Source organism: Arvicanthis niloticus, chromosome 11 (genome assembly GCF_011762505.2).
Source record: "Arvicanthis niloticus isolate mArvNil1 chromosome 11, mArvNil1.pat.X, whole genome shotgun sequence".
Lineage (NCBI taxonomy): Eukaryota > Metazoa > Chordata > Mammalia > Rodentia > Muridae > Arvicanthis > Arvicanthis niloticus.
This window is the reverse complement of record NC_047668.1, coordinates 15,328,363-15,346,049: the sequence shown is the minus strand read 5'-3', so window position 1 is coordinate 15,346,049 and position 17,687 is coordinate 15,328,363. Positions and strand designations below refer to the sequence as shown.

Sequence of the window (17,687 nt, the reverse complement as noted above, 5' to 3'; positions counted from 1 at the left end):
CTAGTGATGGCAAGCACGTCTTTATCTCAGCTTTATTAACATCTTGAGTGGATGAACCTTATACAGTCTAGTCTTAGGGCTTCCATTTTTTTTTTATTGTCAGTGAGAGTTACTAATATAGTTCATTTGGGCAAGAATGTTGTAGACAGGAATCTAACGGTCATTTCTTTGAGCTGATTATTTTTTTCCATCCCAAGTAGCTTGAGATAAGGCTTAAGGCTATGCAGAAAGTGATGAATTGCCAAATGCAGCAGTTCTCAACCTGAGGGTCCCAACCCTTTGGGTGGGGCAGGTGACCTCCTCATAGGGGTCAACTAAGACGATCAGAATATGTAGATATTTACATTATAATTCATAACAGTGGCAAATTATAGTTATGAAGTAACAATTATTTTATGGTTGGGGGGGGGGGGGGAATCATCACCACATGGAGAACTGTATTCAAGGGTTGCAGCATTAGAAAGGTTGAGACCCAGTGGCCTAATGGAAGCTACATTTATTTCTAGAGCCTTTGGGCTGAGTCAGAATGGAGTGGGCCGCAGCATAGATCTTCGTCTCTGAGCTTGTTATCTCTCCAACAGCTTTTAGAATTGAAAGTCTAAACTTACTTATTACTTACTCACTTACTTAGACGTCACATTTAGCAACAGTCAAGGACTGAAGCTGTATTAGAAAATGTTTGTGGCATATCAGTCATGTGTTCTCCTTGCTGATGCTGAACTCAGAGTCATGAGCTAGGTTTGAGAGTCACATGCAAATCAACCATTGGAGAAGTCAAATGGAAATAAACTGGCTTGCTAACAGGTGTGGAAGTTGGGCAGGTGGACATGAGCCAGAATAAGACAAGCTTTGAATGCTGCACTTTGGTTCTGTGGTTCAACAGAGAATGTAGAGTAGCGATCTGTTTGTTAAGTGTGAGTTTCTGTGGTGAGCTTTAGAAAACTTGTTCAGAGGAAAAGCTTCTGTGGGGACAGTTTTGGATGTTCTAGGCCATGTTCTCTAGCCCCGTTGCTTTTCAGTCAGTAGCAAGATACTGCATGATTACAGGAAATAAGTCAAGGAGCAAGCTGGAACACAAAACAGAGTGAGAAGCAGGCCGTGGTCTTACAGATCCCTTCAGCCATGCCCCAGCGAGGAAAACCTCAAAGTTGGTCTTATGTCTTAAAGTTTCCCTACCTCTAATATGGCCTGATGGGCCCTTAGGGAACATTGCAGATCAGATCATTGCAGGATGTCATCAACTGCCTTTTAAAAAGCTGGGTGGAATAAGACAGTGGCTCCAAACCAAGATAGCTAGCAGAAGGAATATGTAGTGATGGGGCATGGTGACCCATGTAGCCTGTGAACAGAACATGTATAAGGAAGATTGTTCTTATACAGATATGTAGAACACAGCACAAAAGTGCTTTGTGGATAGAAGAGCTTGCTGCTCATTCAGGAAATTGAAGGGTTCAATATTCAAAAGATCAGGTAGAAGTTCTAAGTAGAGATGGATGGACATACAGAATTGGGGATTGGGTTAAGACAAGAGCTGAGGATTGAGAACTGGAAGCCATTAGTAGGCAGGTGAAATTTAAACCCAAGGGTCAAAATTGGCCTGAAAAAGGATATAGTGGCAACTGAATGAAATCATTCATATGCTGCTTATTTTTCCATTGATACTTTAATAGTTTTCATAATCAACTTTAGTGCCTATTGTCCTTCAATCATATACAAATTAATCAGTAATGATGAAAGTAGTTTATCATCAATATGGAAATTAAAATTTGACTTCTATTTTTAAATGTTAGTCCACCTGCCCCCATACATGTTCAAAGCCTTTCTTATTTAGGGCAAGTGTTAGAAAGAAATCAGCTGGTAAGCAAGAACTATGTGATATCAGGGACTGAGCAAATCTTTAAGTATTCCAAACTGTTGAATGATTTACACTTACTCCTAATGAGCCTTGGACACACGATTGTTCTCATACAAGAAAACATTGATAGAAACATGTCAATCCCCAATCCCCAACTGATTTAAACAGATCCAATAAGCATATTGCTTAGGGGCCCTCCCAGTACAAAGGCTGAGGTTTTGTAGGTACTGAGATTTATATATATATATATATATTGGTAGTGCCCTCAAGTGTACAGGATATCAGTCTGTATGTAGCTGAGTTGCTTTATCTCTGAGTATAGTCTGCTGTCTCTTTTGATTGTCTTGGTGTTGGCTTCTTTAGTGAAAGTGTGGGTGGTGTGAGATGCCTTTACTGCTTTGAAAGCTGTCCACCTAGGGACCACTGTATAGTATGTGATGCATTAATGAAAGATGAAGTCTATGCCATTTGAAGAATTTAAAAGTGTTTATTTGGGATTACATGTAGAATTGACCTTTTAGTAGAATTTACTTTGGGAATAACACTTTCTGTGTTAGCTCTTATTTGAAGGAGAAGTATAGATGTCAGGTCCTAGAACAGAATAATCTAGAAGTCAGAGTCTGCCTACTTATCAGTTATGTGGAATAGGTGTTCTAATTTATTCATTTTAAAGTTAACATTTTAGTAGAAATGCGTGCCTATTGTTCAGACAGTGTTCAAGGCCACCAGACATCCACAAATATGTCATTCACTACTCTTAGTGACCTAATATATTAATTCACACATAATTATTTTTGTGTTGTGCTCTGACTCCTGGACTTCTTGGGGATAAGTAGAAAGCTGTTCACTGTAACACAGTTCAGAAGGACGAATGGTAGGAGCATCCCATTGTAGATTTCTCTTCTAACCCCATGTGCCTGACCTCAGGCTGTTCTTCTGGGAATACTTGTTCTAACAGGATTCCTACAGTTGCTGCACCCTTCTGAGCTGCCCTGGCTTTGGGAAGACTGTTTGCTTGGTGCTCTCTACTCACCATTTACTGCCATTAGTGTGATTGCAGCTCAAGCCATGCTGGACCTCCATTTTCAATGTCTTTTGCTTCTTATCTTTATGTCTGGTTATGGCTCTGATCAGGTTTTTGTCAATCAGCATGTTTCAGAACTGTTCACTAGGATGCAGAATGACATTCTCTGCTGAGAACCTTTAATAACTGTCAAGTCTTATAGTATAAGGTTCTAACACTTGGTAGATAGAAATTGCACGAACAGCGCCATTGCTTTCATTGTCTAAGGGGCACACATCACCCTGGTGAAGGAGCTGGTATATGTATCCATATGTGGATACAAAACTTGAGTTTCTATCAGTGCACTGTTGTCTTTTGTTTGCTTTAGAACTTATGAAACAGCCAAGGCTGCCTTGACCCTTCTGCTAGTAGTCAAATCTTAGTTTCACTGAAGTTGTAATTTCTGCTTCCATGTATCAGGCTCATGTGAACAGACATCTATAGTGTTTAGGTAGCATGGTGTTGTGTCTATACAGTGATCAACAGTGGTAGCGGCCAAGTTCGTTAAGTAAGTGAATTAGTAGTTACTTTGATTACAGTCCTTTCTTTGTTTCATTCCAGATACTCTGATGCAGGCTTACATTATTACAATATACACAAAGTGTTGTTTACTGTTATTTATTGTTGTCATCGTAGATTCATACAGGTACTGTCCTCTTTTCAATGTCACATTTGCATAGATACCTGTTTAATGTTAAAGCTTTGGATCCTAAACAGTATCTGGACTTGACTCCCAGGAAATAGGCAAATATGGGAAGCCTCAAAGGTCAGAGAGACAAGAAGTGCAAGGAGGAGAAGGGAGAAGGAGAGAGGGGGAGGGAGAGGGGGAGGGGGAGGGGGAGGGGAGGGGAGGGGGGAGGGGAAGGGGAGGGAGAGGAAGAGGGGGGAGGGGAAGGGGGAGGGGGAGGGGGAGGGGGAGGGGGAAATACAGAGTGAGCCTTGGCTTCCTCTTTGTCTGGCTAAAAGGAGTATATAGTATTTAAGACGCTTTTTAGTAACCTGTTAGAGTCTTTCATTTGTTTGTTTTGCCTTAAATTTCTTATCCTGTAAAGCTTTTTAGCAGGCCAGAGTTAGTAGGAAAGACAGTAGTTCCTGTCATGCTGAGGATCTTCTGTCTGATACCACTTGGTGGAAGGGGATAATTGGAAATGCTCATTAGCCATGATCAAAGTCCTCTTTCCAATAGAGTTATCCTGTCCCAGGACAGCCCTCCTTTCCAGTAGAATTCTCCTTTTCCGGTAGGCTTTCCCTTCCCAGGACAGACTTCCTTTCCCAGCAGAGTCCCCCTTTCCAAGTTTGGTGCTTGAAAACTCTCTTTTAGCATGTACTAGGTGGGTGTCTGGACTAGCTCAGAGTACCAGTGACAACAGAGATCTGGTCTGTTCCAAGCCCACCTTTCATTCCTGTCTAGAATTGGACATTTGGCTTTCTTCCTTCACCCCCTTTGAAATCTGCCTCTTTCATTTCTTCAGAGCTTTAGATCTAAGTCCACTATGTTGGCTCATACTGGATGAGTCTCTTTTGCAAGTTAGTATTTTAAAAGTCTGAAGCTGGATACTCTTGGGTAGGTCTTATCAAATGGGATCTGGTTCCTCTGTGCTGTGGTTTCTGGGCTTGGTATATCATCGCTGCTCTAACCCCTGTTCCTTGGCACATTACTATTAAGGACAAAAAGCTCATCGAGTAAATAAATCATTTTAATAAAAGTTATACTAATTAACTTGAACTTAGATGTGATGAGTTATTATGAAATTTTACAAACAGGCTATCTGCAAGAAGGATTAAAGCATCGCAGGAAGTCTTAAAAGATCATATTAGAATACTCACTTTGAATAAAAGTTTCTCATTTATACCTGGAGTTTATCAAAGTATATGACCCTCCAGTAACTTTGGCATTTAAGAGGGTAATTAATGTTATTATAAGGTAACATTTATCCTGTATCGATATGTGAAAGCTTAGGGCTAAGCAAGTCCCACAAATATTCCTTTTCACTTTCCTGGGCATATTATAGAGCAGATGCTTTCTGTTATTCCCATTTTTACATGGGAAGCTGTGCCTCTCAGAGGTAAGTTGGCAAACGCCACATATTAACCGAACTCCTAACCACATTGCCTGGGGTAGTGTATCAGTGCGTTCACATATGTCTTAAAGAAACACCATGGCCTGTTTCATTCCACACAAGGCTATGGATGGTGCTATCAGAACATATGGGTACATGTTTTGCTTAGTATGACTGATGTAGCTTCCCAGCTCCAGCATGAAAGACATGAAGTACTAGTCAGTGTTGTTTACAAGGCAGGGAGGAATCAAAGGAAGCAAATTCCCATTATAGAGAACACTCATTTCTTTCAAACTCTTGGGGTCAAACAATGAACACTATGAACAGCATAGCAGTTGCAATAGTAACTTAATCGAACAAATAAAAAGGAAGCCATAGGTAGGTTTTCAATGACGTTCTCATGTAGTCTTCATAACCTCTACAGCTCACATATCTGTTGAGAAAATCTCCTCCAGGCGAATGCCCACGAGTCACTGTTATGTTCAAAGAATAAAAGATAATAATAAATTCTAAGTATTTCTAGATGTATTTAAAAACACACAGTCTTTAGATCCGTGGTAGATGATATTGCTTGATACACATTAAACAAGAACCACTGTCACCACCCAAATGCATTACCAATCCAGGTCTGAGCTGTGTGTATTATAATGGGATCTCTGGGGAATTTGACAGAACAGCCTAAGTGTGAAGATTAATATGAAATGATGTACGCTGGGCTACTATAGGAGTTCAGACTATCAACTTAAAATAGCAAGGGAAAGACAAACAAATAAACACACGCCTATAATCTCAGAGGACTGCCAGCATTTAGGAAGGTCAGGAAATAAAATCCCTTGAAACACCTGCAGAACCTCATCAAGATGAGCTCTCTGGTCTTTGACTCCAGTTCTAATGCTCCCGCAGCAAAGGAACATTTGTCCCAGGAAAGAGTCCACAATGCCAGGACGGTGGTGGTGTCAGGACAGTGGCAGTGCGGGGGCCCCAAAGGATATGTCCACGGCAGTTCCTTATTTCCGATTTTTGTTTCTAATTTCAAATTTCCTTGCTTTTATGGTTTTTAAACCTGCCATTTATATGGTTTCAACATTTTTAGAGGGTCTAATATCTTACTTATCACCAGAAACCAGGGTCCAGTTAGTTAAGGTTTCAGTTGAACGTGAAATGTGGCTTCCCAAGCTTCTCATGCATCAAACTGTTATGGCTGGCAATTGTTTAAAAAAAATTCATTTTGTTATGAACTAGCCTGTTTTCAACTGGGCTGTTCAGAGATGGATTGCTTTCTGGAGTTTTTGACAGGTGTAATTGTTAAGGCGTCATCTGTTCTTGTTTGCACAAAATACATTTTAGCTAACTGTAGGACTTGCCCGCTAATCTTTCTCACATCATTCCATTCTTTGCTCGCCACTAGACAAATCCCCTGTTATTTGACCAGATGGTGGAAAATCCATTCTCATGATAAGTTGCTTCTAGTTTGCATTTAGATTACCTGCAAAAATGGAACAATTTAGTACTCTGCCTCCAACCATCTCTTTCCTCCTTTTTCCCTTAGTTTGACTTCTTGTAACTAATTATTTAAATTCTGCCCTGTGAGTTAAAATTAGTCATAGCTTACACGTTTCACATGTATGTAAATGCACTTAAGTCTTACCCTGAGCTGGATGATGAGGCCATCCACACAGGACTGACGTGAAGGGGAGGACTGTGGACTGTCTGACAGGCAGACACCGCGGTTCCTAATAGTTTCACGATTGAAAGGCATATTTGAACTTTTTACTGGTAGTGTTTAACCTTTAAAAACAAAAATCAGGTGAAGAAAATGAACTCAAAAAGCCTTTGGTTAATAATCTATTGTAGCAAGAAAGGAGAAACGCCAAGTGTTAAGTAAATGATGGTCCGGGGCTTTGTTTCCTGGAGAGGTTTTATCTGTTATTTTTTACACCAGATAGTTTTCTCAATGGAATGCAGCAGGCAAATCAAAACTTCATTATAACCTTGGCTGTCATTAAAGGTGGCTGGTAAAGGTGATGGTCCATTTTATTTATTTTGTCTTTCTGTCTCTCTATCCAATATCTCTCTGAGATGGTTTACAGAATTGTTGAACAGCTTCGGTCTGTTCCCATGTAAACGCTTCTTAGGTCTTTAGCTTAGAGCAAACTACAAGAAATCAACTTTAAAACATAAAATGGTACTGAAGAGGAATGCACAGTACTTCAGTGCAATCTCATCAAATACATTTAAACATTTTTTTTTTTAAATTTATATCACCAAATGTCATGGTTTAAAAACTCTTCTCAGAATTTGTTTTTGTGAACGTAATGGCTAAAACGAATTTGTCAGGTCGACCTTGTAATTGCATCCTTCAAACCAGCTCGCTCTTCATTTCAAGCTGTTTATGTTTCCTGCTTTCCCAGCTCAGCTTTACAATGAAATACCACATAGGTTAATGAAAACCTTTGGAATTCCGGTGATGGTTAATGAGTGCGTTTATCCTAGAAGTTGAGTGCGATAATCAAATGGGGTTTAAAAATCACTTTAAACAAGGGGCAAATGATTAATTATAAATAGAACTGTTGGCCGACTAAATTTAATAAGAGATTTGGGGCCAGGCTGATTATAACACAGAGAACATGTTAAATAATATCTGAGGGAAGCATATAAATACAGCTCCAAAATAGAACTTAACTTGTTATAAAGTGCTGTCCCCAGGTATATTGGACTTTATGAAATATTAAGTAAACTTAATGACATTAGAAGCACACAGATATTAGAAAAGACTCATCTGAGTTTTTGTAAAATAGGGATGCACTGCATGATTTAATTACTACTGAAGGGGAGTGTGTTTGTGTGTGTGTCTGTATGTGTGCATGTGTATATGCATATGCATATATAAAATATATAACTATATATGCAAGTATGTAAATGCAGATATATGTTAATATGCTTGAAGATCAGATATTATGTTACTTTCCGTTAGAGTTACTAGAGCAAAGTGCTTGGTACTCTTACTGATGTTTCGTATTGATTAAATTTCATGACTTTCCAGGAAAACAAAACAAGATAAGTTCCTTATGTACTTTTCCCCCTGAATGAAGAGATTTTCAATAGAAGGAAATGGTCAGAAAATGCCTCTCAGCATTTTTATGTCTATATAATGCAAGGAGTCTCAGATGAATTTATATGCTTAAGTGATACAAAGAAAAACTGTGTAAGCTTCCCCCCCTTTTTGCCTTAACTGCCAAGAAACCTGGATCCGCTGTAATCAGCTCACCTCAGGTGCCTGTTAACATCTAACCCTCGCTCCCGATGGCCTTGCTTGTGTTTTTATCCCTAATTGGGTTCAGTTCTGTAAGCTGTATTACATCCCTTTAGAACGCAGGAGTATACAAACTCCACATAAATTGAATAAAGCTGAAAACATATTAACCCAACTTTGGTTTTATAGCTAATTTACAGTTGCCTCCTCTCGTAACGCATGATTGAATTAATGACAGTCCTGTAACGAAAACACTAATGACATTTGTTTTTAACATTTCCTTTAGAAAATAATCATGGGGATTGTAGAGTGATTTTAGCTTTAGACCCTTGTGCTGATTTTTCTTCTACTTTTATGACTTTGAGATTAAAAGTAAGATTGTTGCCATGAAGAACCAAAACACTTGCTTTTGTCTGACTGGAGCTCTGTAGAGTGGGAGCTTATATGCTACAGTGTCTGTGCACAGAACAGCTGTGAGTAGCTACAATGTCTGTGCACATTACAGTTGTGAGTAGTTGTGCACAGTACAGCCGTGAGTAGCTACAGTGTCTGTGCACAGTACAGTTGTGAGTATTTATGTGCACATTACAGCCATGAGTAGTTACAGTGTATATGCACATTACAGCTACAGTGTATGTGTGCATTGCATACACACATACACTGTAGCTGTATGTGTGTGTGTATGTAAGTATGTATGTGTGTAGCTGTATGTATGTATGTATAGCTACAGGGAGTAGCTATAGTGCATATTACAGTTGTGAGTAGCTATGTGCACATTGCAACTGTGAGTAGCTATAGTGTATGTGCATATTACAGTTGTGAATATCTACAGTGTCTATGCACATGACAGCTACGGTGTCTGTGCACATGACAGCTACAGTGTCTGTGCACATGACAGCTACAGTGTCTGTGCACATGACAGCTACAGTGTCTGTGCACATGACAGCTACTGTGTCTGTGCACATGACAGCTACAGTGTCTGTGCACATGACAGCTACTGTGTCTGTGCACATGATAGCTACAGTGTCTGTGCACATGACAGCTACTGTGTCTGTGCACATGACAGCTACAGTGTCTGTGCACATTGCAGTTGTGACTAGCTGCAGTATATGTACCCATTATCGTTGTGAGTAGCTACAGTGTATGTGCACATCACAGTTGTGAGTAGAGCCTAAGGGTAAAGAGCAAAATGATTACATTTCAGCACACTTGTTATCCTGCATTCCGCTCTCTAGTCATGTCTATCTGTTTTTGATGCCTCTACAGAATAACTGCCCAGCATCCTCTGCCCAACCAATCAGAATGTAGGAAAATCTACAGATATGACGGAATCTACTGTGAATCTACCTACCAGAAGTATGTTGAAATCTTTGTGAGTCTGCCTTCTGGCTCGTGCATCAGTGCTTGTGGGTGCCAGCTATTCAAATAGTATATATGTGTTAAACCTTATTTTTATCAAATTTATACAGGGGGGGAAAGGCCAAATCAAATGGAACAAAATGAAAACAACAAAAACAAAATTTTTACCTCTGAAATCAAGGGTGGGAGGAGTCTATTATTTTGAAATTGTGGTCTAAAAGTTTTTTCTTAAATAACTGTATTAAAGCTCTTAGGTAAGCTTCTTTATATTGCAATAAACAAGTACTTATGTGCAAGAAAATCTCAGCAAAATACATTGCACAGGTGCTACGCATCTTAGGGATTTGAAAGGTGTGTTATGTATAAATTAGCTGTCACTTTTTTTCAATCCTGTAATGGAATGATGAGTTGTAATTTGCATAATCCTTTAAGAAGTCAAATTATACTGTCATGTAGCAGACTTAACATGCTAGCTAAGATTTCAGAGCTTTGCAGCTAATTACTATGTACCTTACAGGACAGTTAAATTGAAGTTGAGTCCTCTGTCTTTGCTGCCTTTTGCTCTGTCCATTACTTAACAGCATCTACACACTGGGTGATGAGGTATTCTTGCTGTTGCCGCAGTAAACCTGCTGCTCTGGGGAGGGAGTGGTATTTTAACACAGCAGAGTTAGATTTGTGTTGCTTTTGCTCAGAAGGAAGTTGTGTTTGTTCTTCTCCAAAATGGTCCATTTGGGGTCTTCTGAAAAAGAATACAAATATATGCTTTCCAAAACAATTATGAGATATTAGTTGAATAGAGATTAACATCAAATTTACCTATAGAAAATGCACTGTTAACACAATTCCCCAGAAGGCATCGGCCCTTCTGCATATGTTTTGTAAATATACTATGCTGTGGATTTTTTATATACTTTTTTTTTTTACAGTAAAAAGTTATTTTTGGAAAGAATAAAGTGCTCCCTCCCTAAAAATCCTGAGTATCTGCTGTCACCCATTCCTTACCTGACGGTGAAGAGTCATTTCCAGGTGACCATTTTTAATCGAGGTGGGAAAGGCTGGTGCCTGTGAAGGCCTTGGAACTGCATGGAGTAGATACTAGAAGCAGCTGAGACTTCCCTGCCTTTGTGGCTTATAACTGTGTTTGATAATGGCTGCGTGGTTGCATATTTACCATGTTTCATCTCTTGCTTTATTTATTGATATTTATCAATCTATCTCTATCTCTATCTATCTATCTATCTATCTATCCATCAATCCATCTGCCCGCCCTCCCACCCACCCGCCTGACCATCCATCCATCATCCATCCATCCATCTATCCATCTATCTATCTATCCATCCATCTATCTATCTATCTATCTATCTATCTATCTATCTATCTATCTATCTATCTATCTATCTATCTATCTATAGCTTGCCTGTTCTTTTGGTCATCTGAATTGGTGTAACCACAATGGAAACTTACTTTCCATTATTGTTTTTCAAAGTTATTTGAGTCCTTTGTGTGTGTGTGTGTGTCCCAGTGGCTAGGTTTCTATAATTTGTTGGTGATATATGGTTTACTTGTGGTGTGTGGATACTTTGGAGAAGCTTTTTGTTGTATAGGAAGCAGTCCTTCAAGGACATACTAAAGCAGCAATTGATTGTTGACCCTTCAGATAATGGCTACCAGCCGTCAGCTATTGTTCATTTATAATCAAGCCAGCCTCACTTGTCTGAAATTACCATCTGCTTAAAGGCTCAGGTAGGTCAATGTAAAGCGAGGAGCATGGTGGGGCAGGCATCATTTAGTCTATGCTAGGGCTCCTCCTTTAGCCATAGGCGTCATCTCAGGGGCTTTTGTTGTTGTTGTTTTAAGAGTCAGTGGTATTTGCAGTCGAGGTAGGCGCGGTAGGCAGCACAGCTGTGATGGCTGGGGAAGTCACTTGGGGGATATTCATAACAAGGAAATATTGGCAAAGAAATGATGAAGAAGGGGAGGAAATCCCCACGATGTTTAACTGGAGCACTGTCACTAAGATGATTAATAGTGGTGTGTGTTTTAGTGAGGATGCTTAACTGCATTGGCTGGCACTGTCGTGTGCATTCCACAGCACCTGGAGAATGTGCAGTGTGCAGGCATGATCTTAGTTTTAGATCTTAGTTTCCTGAGTGTTTTCTTCACCTCTTTAGTAGCTCTGGTTCTTGGGAAGCTGGTGTTAGTGTATGTGACAGAGACTCTGTCCATTCCAGCTATTTACTAACCACTATTTACATAGCTCTGCTCTTTAGAAGCTTGGAGATGTTTGGTAAGAACCGTGGCATCTTTTTAGTGCAGTTAGGGATTGTTACTAGGAATAGGGAAAGGGTGATCACTCAGATCTGCTCTGTAGGTGAACAGAGACATCAAACCTCAGTGAGCAGTGGGCTAAACTTTTGTCAGTGATGAGGAAAGACACGATTTTGAAGAGTCCATTGTCAGTTTCTGGTGAAGGAGTAGCTGTCTTGGGAGATTGTCTCGCTTTTATTGTGAAGTATTAACCATCCTTATTTGAAGACATGAATTATCCACTTGCTTTGAGGCATCATTTAACAACTATAGTTTTTGGATATTTGGGAAAATTCCTTTGCCTTCTTGGACCTCCATAATTACTACCAGGTACAGTAACAACTCAGGCAAATGCCCTATTAGCCTGTCTTCAGCAAGCTTGTAGTCTGTGTGGCTGAATTGTTTTGAACTCTGGGTCACAAGCTAAACAGGAGGTATGGGTTTAATTTAGTGATGAAAGAGAGAGAAGAACAGAATATTTTCATAGTTAGCACATGTTTATTTGTTAAAGCTTCTGTTTTGTTTCTCTCAGCCACATGTGGAGATTCAACTGCTCATGTATGTGCTGAGTGGGTCAAGAGAGAAAATGGGTTTCATTTTGGTCTTTATACTTGTTCCCCTTCCAAAATGAGAAATGCTGTTATACGGGGTCAGGTAGATAAATATAAATAGAACATATGGGCCTGTATCATTATATATCCAGGGGACAATAGATTGGAAGGACCACCAGTAGGAAGAGGCTGTATAATCTGTGAATCATATCCAGGGATGTACACTCACCAATTCAGATCAGGCCAGGTGCATCCCACCTCTTTCCGTGTGATGAATGGCCTTGTGTTAGACAAGTGGAATTAGAAGAAGTGTTTTTGTACCACACAAACTGGAAAATGCTGCCTATCATGGCCTCCACAAGTGGTTGCTCAGCCTTTGCCAGCGTGGTGTTACTCAGAATCCTTCCAGTGTTAGCCTGTGGTTTTGTAACTATTGTGAATTTCTATTGCGTTTAGATTTTACTTGGCATTTTTCAAATGCTTAGACTGTTTCAAAAACATTAAAAGTTATTAAACAAATATATACCTAAAACCCATTATTAGCTACTCCTAAAGTTCTTATTTATGACTGAAAATTCTTTCTATTTTAACTGCATTAATAGATTAAAATAATATACCTTAATTTTTAGCAAACTCATTTACAAGTTACTGGATTTGATTGGGATGAGCCAGTATTCTTTCCAAATTGAGACAATTGTGGGGTTTTTCCATCTTTAAAATGTAAAAGTAAAAGCAATATAGAAAATCAGAAAGGGGAAGAAAACAGTTTTTATTTATTTATTTAAAAATGTATATTATATTTATTTATTCTGTGGGGAGGTTAATATCTTGGAGGAATTAGGAGGGGAGATATGATAAAATATACTGAATGCATTTTTAAAAACAGTCCTACAAATTCAAAAACATTTAAGGTAAAATAAAATTGTAACAAGATATATACGATTTATATTTAATTAATCAATTTCATGCATTGTGGAGAGAGTATGCCCCAGCACACACATGAAGATCAGAGGATGACAACTCATGACAATTGTATCCCATCTTCCATCATGTGAGTCCCACAGATCAAATTCAGGTCATCAGTCATGCTGAGTCACCTCACAGGGCCAAGTTTTATTTTTAAATAAGAACAGGAAAGTGTTGGACTTATGAAACATTCATAGGATATGGCATTGTAGAAATAAGATTATAAGTATCAAGATTATTTGGACCAGGCTTGATGGTTCATGCTTGCACTTCCATCACTAGGGAAACTGAGGCAGGGAGATCTTGCATTCCAGGGTAGCCTGATCTATACAGGTTAATCCTGTTATAGAAAATCTAACAATGTATCCACTACTCAAGATGAGGGCCTAACCAGCACTCACACAAAGAACAAGATCCAGCATGGTGGCATGGGTGTGTAACCTCATGCTGGGGTGGGAGGAGATAAAGATGGGGAGTCCTGGAACTCACTGATCACTCAGTCTAGCCAATCAATGATTTCAAGGTTCAGGGAGGAACCGTGTATTCAAAAATAAGTTGGAGATCAATAGAGGAAAGTATCGGATATCCACCACTAGCCTCCAATACATATGCACATTTGTGCTTGTGCAGTCTCGTGCATACACATATGCACACATACTACACACATGTATGCAGACACACACTCAAAAGTGTGTGTGTGTGTGTGTGGAGGGGTAGTTCAGTGGCAGATTGATTACATAGCATGTGCAAAATCCTGATATGACCTCTAGCATTGAAAAAAAAAAAAACAGTGGAAGATTAAGTTGGAAAGGGTCATATGAACTCCAGAAGTTAAGTTGCAATACACCTTAGATAGACCTGGGGCGTTGTGACTGAGGGATTTGCAGGAAAATAGCATATCATTCAGGCTGTGTCGAAGAATAGTCAGCACACCAGCACTTGGAAAAGACTGACTCTGAGGGACTGCCATCTGTCACCAGCGTTGCCCGAAGGCATGTGGCACACTGCAGTAAGCACTGCAAGACTCCTGTTCAATGAAAAGGCTCCATCCAGGGGACCTTGGCTAAGAAGCACAGCTAACGCTGAGTAACCCAGACTGAGAATGCGTTTGTATGTGCCTTAAACTTCTGCTGCCTAAAGCAGCAGTGACAAGTCCTCTCCTCACTGCAGATCCGGTGTTAACTGATGATACTCTTATCCTCAGAACTCTGCATTAAAATAAATTAACATTTTATTTATATAGTATGTGTGTTGGGAGGGGGTGCATAGGAGGGGAAGCATGTGCCATGGTACACTTGAGGAAGTCAGAGAACAGGGCCATCGTACACTTGGGGAGGTTAGAGGACAGTTCTTCTCCTTTCACCAGGTACTTCTCTGGGAATCTAACTCAGATGTCCAGGCTTGGGTAGTAAATTCCTTTGGTGGCCAAGCTGTCGATCTAGGACTCTGTGCATTACAATGAACAAATCTAAAGGAGTGACTGTTTTTTCTTTTACAAAATAGAAAATAGAAAATCTAGAATGTGGGTGTTCTAACCAGTTTAATGTTGTGCCTGTTTTTGTTCAAGAATTCTTGTGTCTAGAAATAAACAGGGCCCAGAAAGAGGAGGAGAGATGACCCCATAGTTATATAACTGTGATGTGTCTGTATGGTAATATTTCATGAGCCAGCCCAGAGAAGGAACATGAAGTCTCTGTGCCTCATGGAGCAGCTGTGGGTAATTGGTCACTTGTGCTGAAAGGCTGGCAACTTCTTTCGCTTGATTGATTGATTGTTTTTACATGATCTTTTCCAGTATATTAGAATAACATGCCAGTTGTGTTTGAAGCAGACAGTAACAAAGAATCAAGAAAGAATTGGTCAGAGAGGATGAACTTTGTTCAGCATCCCCATAGAATGTGCATGTTAGACACTGACCTTTTTTTTTATCGAGAGTGTTTCGAGGATCTCAGCTTGGGCAGAGGTGCCTAAGGTAGTGACGTGGGTGAAAAGGCCGGGCATTCCAGGTGTAGCACATTATGAACTTCACAGAGCAGGCATAGGAGAGCAGAGGAAGGGTAGAGATAGGTGAGGTTGTCGAGGAAGAGGGAGGACAAAGAGATCAGGATGATGGGCAGTCACCCTGTGAGAGCTGGGAGGAGCTTAAGAGCAGAGGTGCAGTGCAGCCTGGGGAGTCACACAGGAGGTGGGTTGGAAGGAAGCCAAAGGTGCACACAGCTTCCTCTGCATTGGGCTTTATTTGAGGCTTATTCTGCATGCTTTGAAAGGAAGACTGAGCGTTTGCTGGTGTTGGTTAGTCGTTTTTGACTTGCAGACATGAAGGAGAATTCTCCCATTATGAAGTCAGTTCAGAACCTCCCTAGAACTGACTGCTTCTCCTATTTGAGGAGTCCTGTGCATACGTAGACCACTTCTATTTTAGGGTGTGTCAATGGCAGAGAATAAAAAAATAGAAGTCCAAGCAGGATGGTTTAGAATGAAGGTCTATTAATTGCCTTCACTGGAGTGTGTATTTTCCTTATGAGAGAAGTGACCGCTTACATTTTAGAAAGTAATTCATTAGGGACACACCTGTGGATGTAGAATGCACACAGTTGTGTGCAGATCCACACAACTGCAGGATGTAGAACCCCACAAACTTGAGATCAAAGAGTAGAGACTTGGCATGCTGGGAGGGATGGAGGTAGAACGAGCCACATACAGATGCAGCTGACTGTTCAAAGTCCCCAACAGGTGATTTCAGAGACAGGCAGCTAGACCCCTGTGCCTGAGTTCAGGTTTTAACACTAACTGGGAATTTGTAGTCATGTGTGACCTGTGGTTGTAATACATTGTGTTCACCATATTGGAAGCTATATTTGTATTGCAGGCGTATCTTTTAGTTGAGTCTTGCGTTTACCTGCATGTCCTCTTTGAAGGCATAACCCAGTTTCATGGGTGGGTTTTTGTGCATTGATCCACAAACGGATTAGCTGGGAAGTTTCTGGAGCTAAGTTTGCCTGGGAAGCCGGAGGCCATGCGGTGTACTCCTACATGCAAAAATTGTCTTCTGCAGAGATGTGTTTCTGGTGTAGCTTGTGTTGATGTTTTGGATATTTATTGCTTGTTTTTTGGGGGGAGACTTTAAATTCCTCTGGCAAGAACCAGAGATAAACTGATTAGTGAGAAGATTTGCAGTAGAAAAAAAAAGTCTTTACTAGCTTAATATTATTTTTCTCTAGAGATAGTATAGTATCGGAACATGGAAATCCTGCAAGAGGCTGAATGTGATGATGCTCAGAAGGATGTGGCAGGACACAGGGACACATAGCCTTGAGACATTCAGATCCACACATGCAGGCAGGAGAGGAGCTGCTAAGGTATTAGTGGAGTTTGGGGCTCCTGCAGGAACCCATCCTCTCACCTGCCAGCTCTGTGCCACCATTGTCTTCTTACTGAAAAAGAGAATTTTGCATATTGTGAATGAGATGTTTTGTTTAGCTCTAGTTCTCAAAGCAAGAGAGAGGGCTGGGTGCTTTGAGGATTTTGGTCCATGAACCATCAAGTGAAGAATGCTGCTTTGGTGTTTTGTTTTGTTTTTTTTCATGAGCATTCTATGACATATATGACATAGAGAATGCTTTTGGTGCTTGAGGTTTATGTCACCAAAGGCACCCTTTCTGCAACATTCTAAGAACTACTTTTCCCTCTCCCTTTCCTCAGAACTCTTGCAGAGTTTCCCCAGGCCTCACTCAGTCTCTTTGCTTGCCTACACATGTTACCAAGTGCAGTGGCCCACTCTCTAGCTGGTGATTGTCTCTGCTTTGCTTGAGTGTTTGTGCTGACGTAACCTCTCACCGCCATATCATTTCTTTGGTGATTGGTGGTCAGGCATGCTCCTGGTGAATCACAGCCCAGTGCTGCCCTGCTTGAAACTGGAATGTACACAACCTATCTTTTTTTCTATGATTCTTCTCTTTATTTAAAATTGAGAACAATTTTAAGGGCAAAGCTGAGTTAGTATGGCTCCATGGGGCAGAAAGCCTCCTGTTACGTGTGTGTTGGGGGCATTTGGATGTCTGGTAAAGAAAGTCTTGAGAGCAATGACAGAGGCTCTTCGCTCTGGGGAAGCAGCAGGCTCTCCCTGGGACTTCCTGATGGGTAACATCAGGACATCTGAAGCAGTTCAGTCTTATCTCCTGGAGGAACTTGCCATGTGTCCTCAGTCTGTCCATGGAAGTGGTGGGTTTCCACTTAGCACACTGTTGTGAGGGGAGTGTTGGAGAGACAT

The 17,687-nt window shown here is 40.4% G+C and overlaps 1 protein-coding gene across 6 annotated transcripts in view; it reads left to right on the top strand.

Moving 5' to 3' along the window:
* Nucleotides 1-17,687, top strand: part of Npas3 (neuronal PAS domain protein 3) — an 807,361-nt gene that overhangs the window by 97,940 nt on the left and 691,734 nt on the right. For 5 of the 6 annotated variants that reach the window (XM_034514128.2, XM_034514127.2, XM_034514126.2 and 2 more), the window contains exon 2: nt 9,498-9,587. The exons of the other annotated variant lie outside the window; for it this stretch is intronic. In XM_034514128.2, the coding sequence (XP_034370019.1) occupies nt 9,498-9,587 (90 nt within the window). The remainder of the gene's footprint in view (nt 1-9,497; nt 9,588-17,687) is intronic. 6 annotated transcript variants of the gene reach the window in all.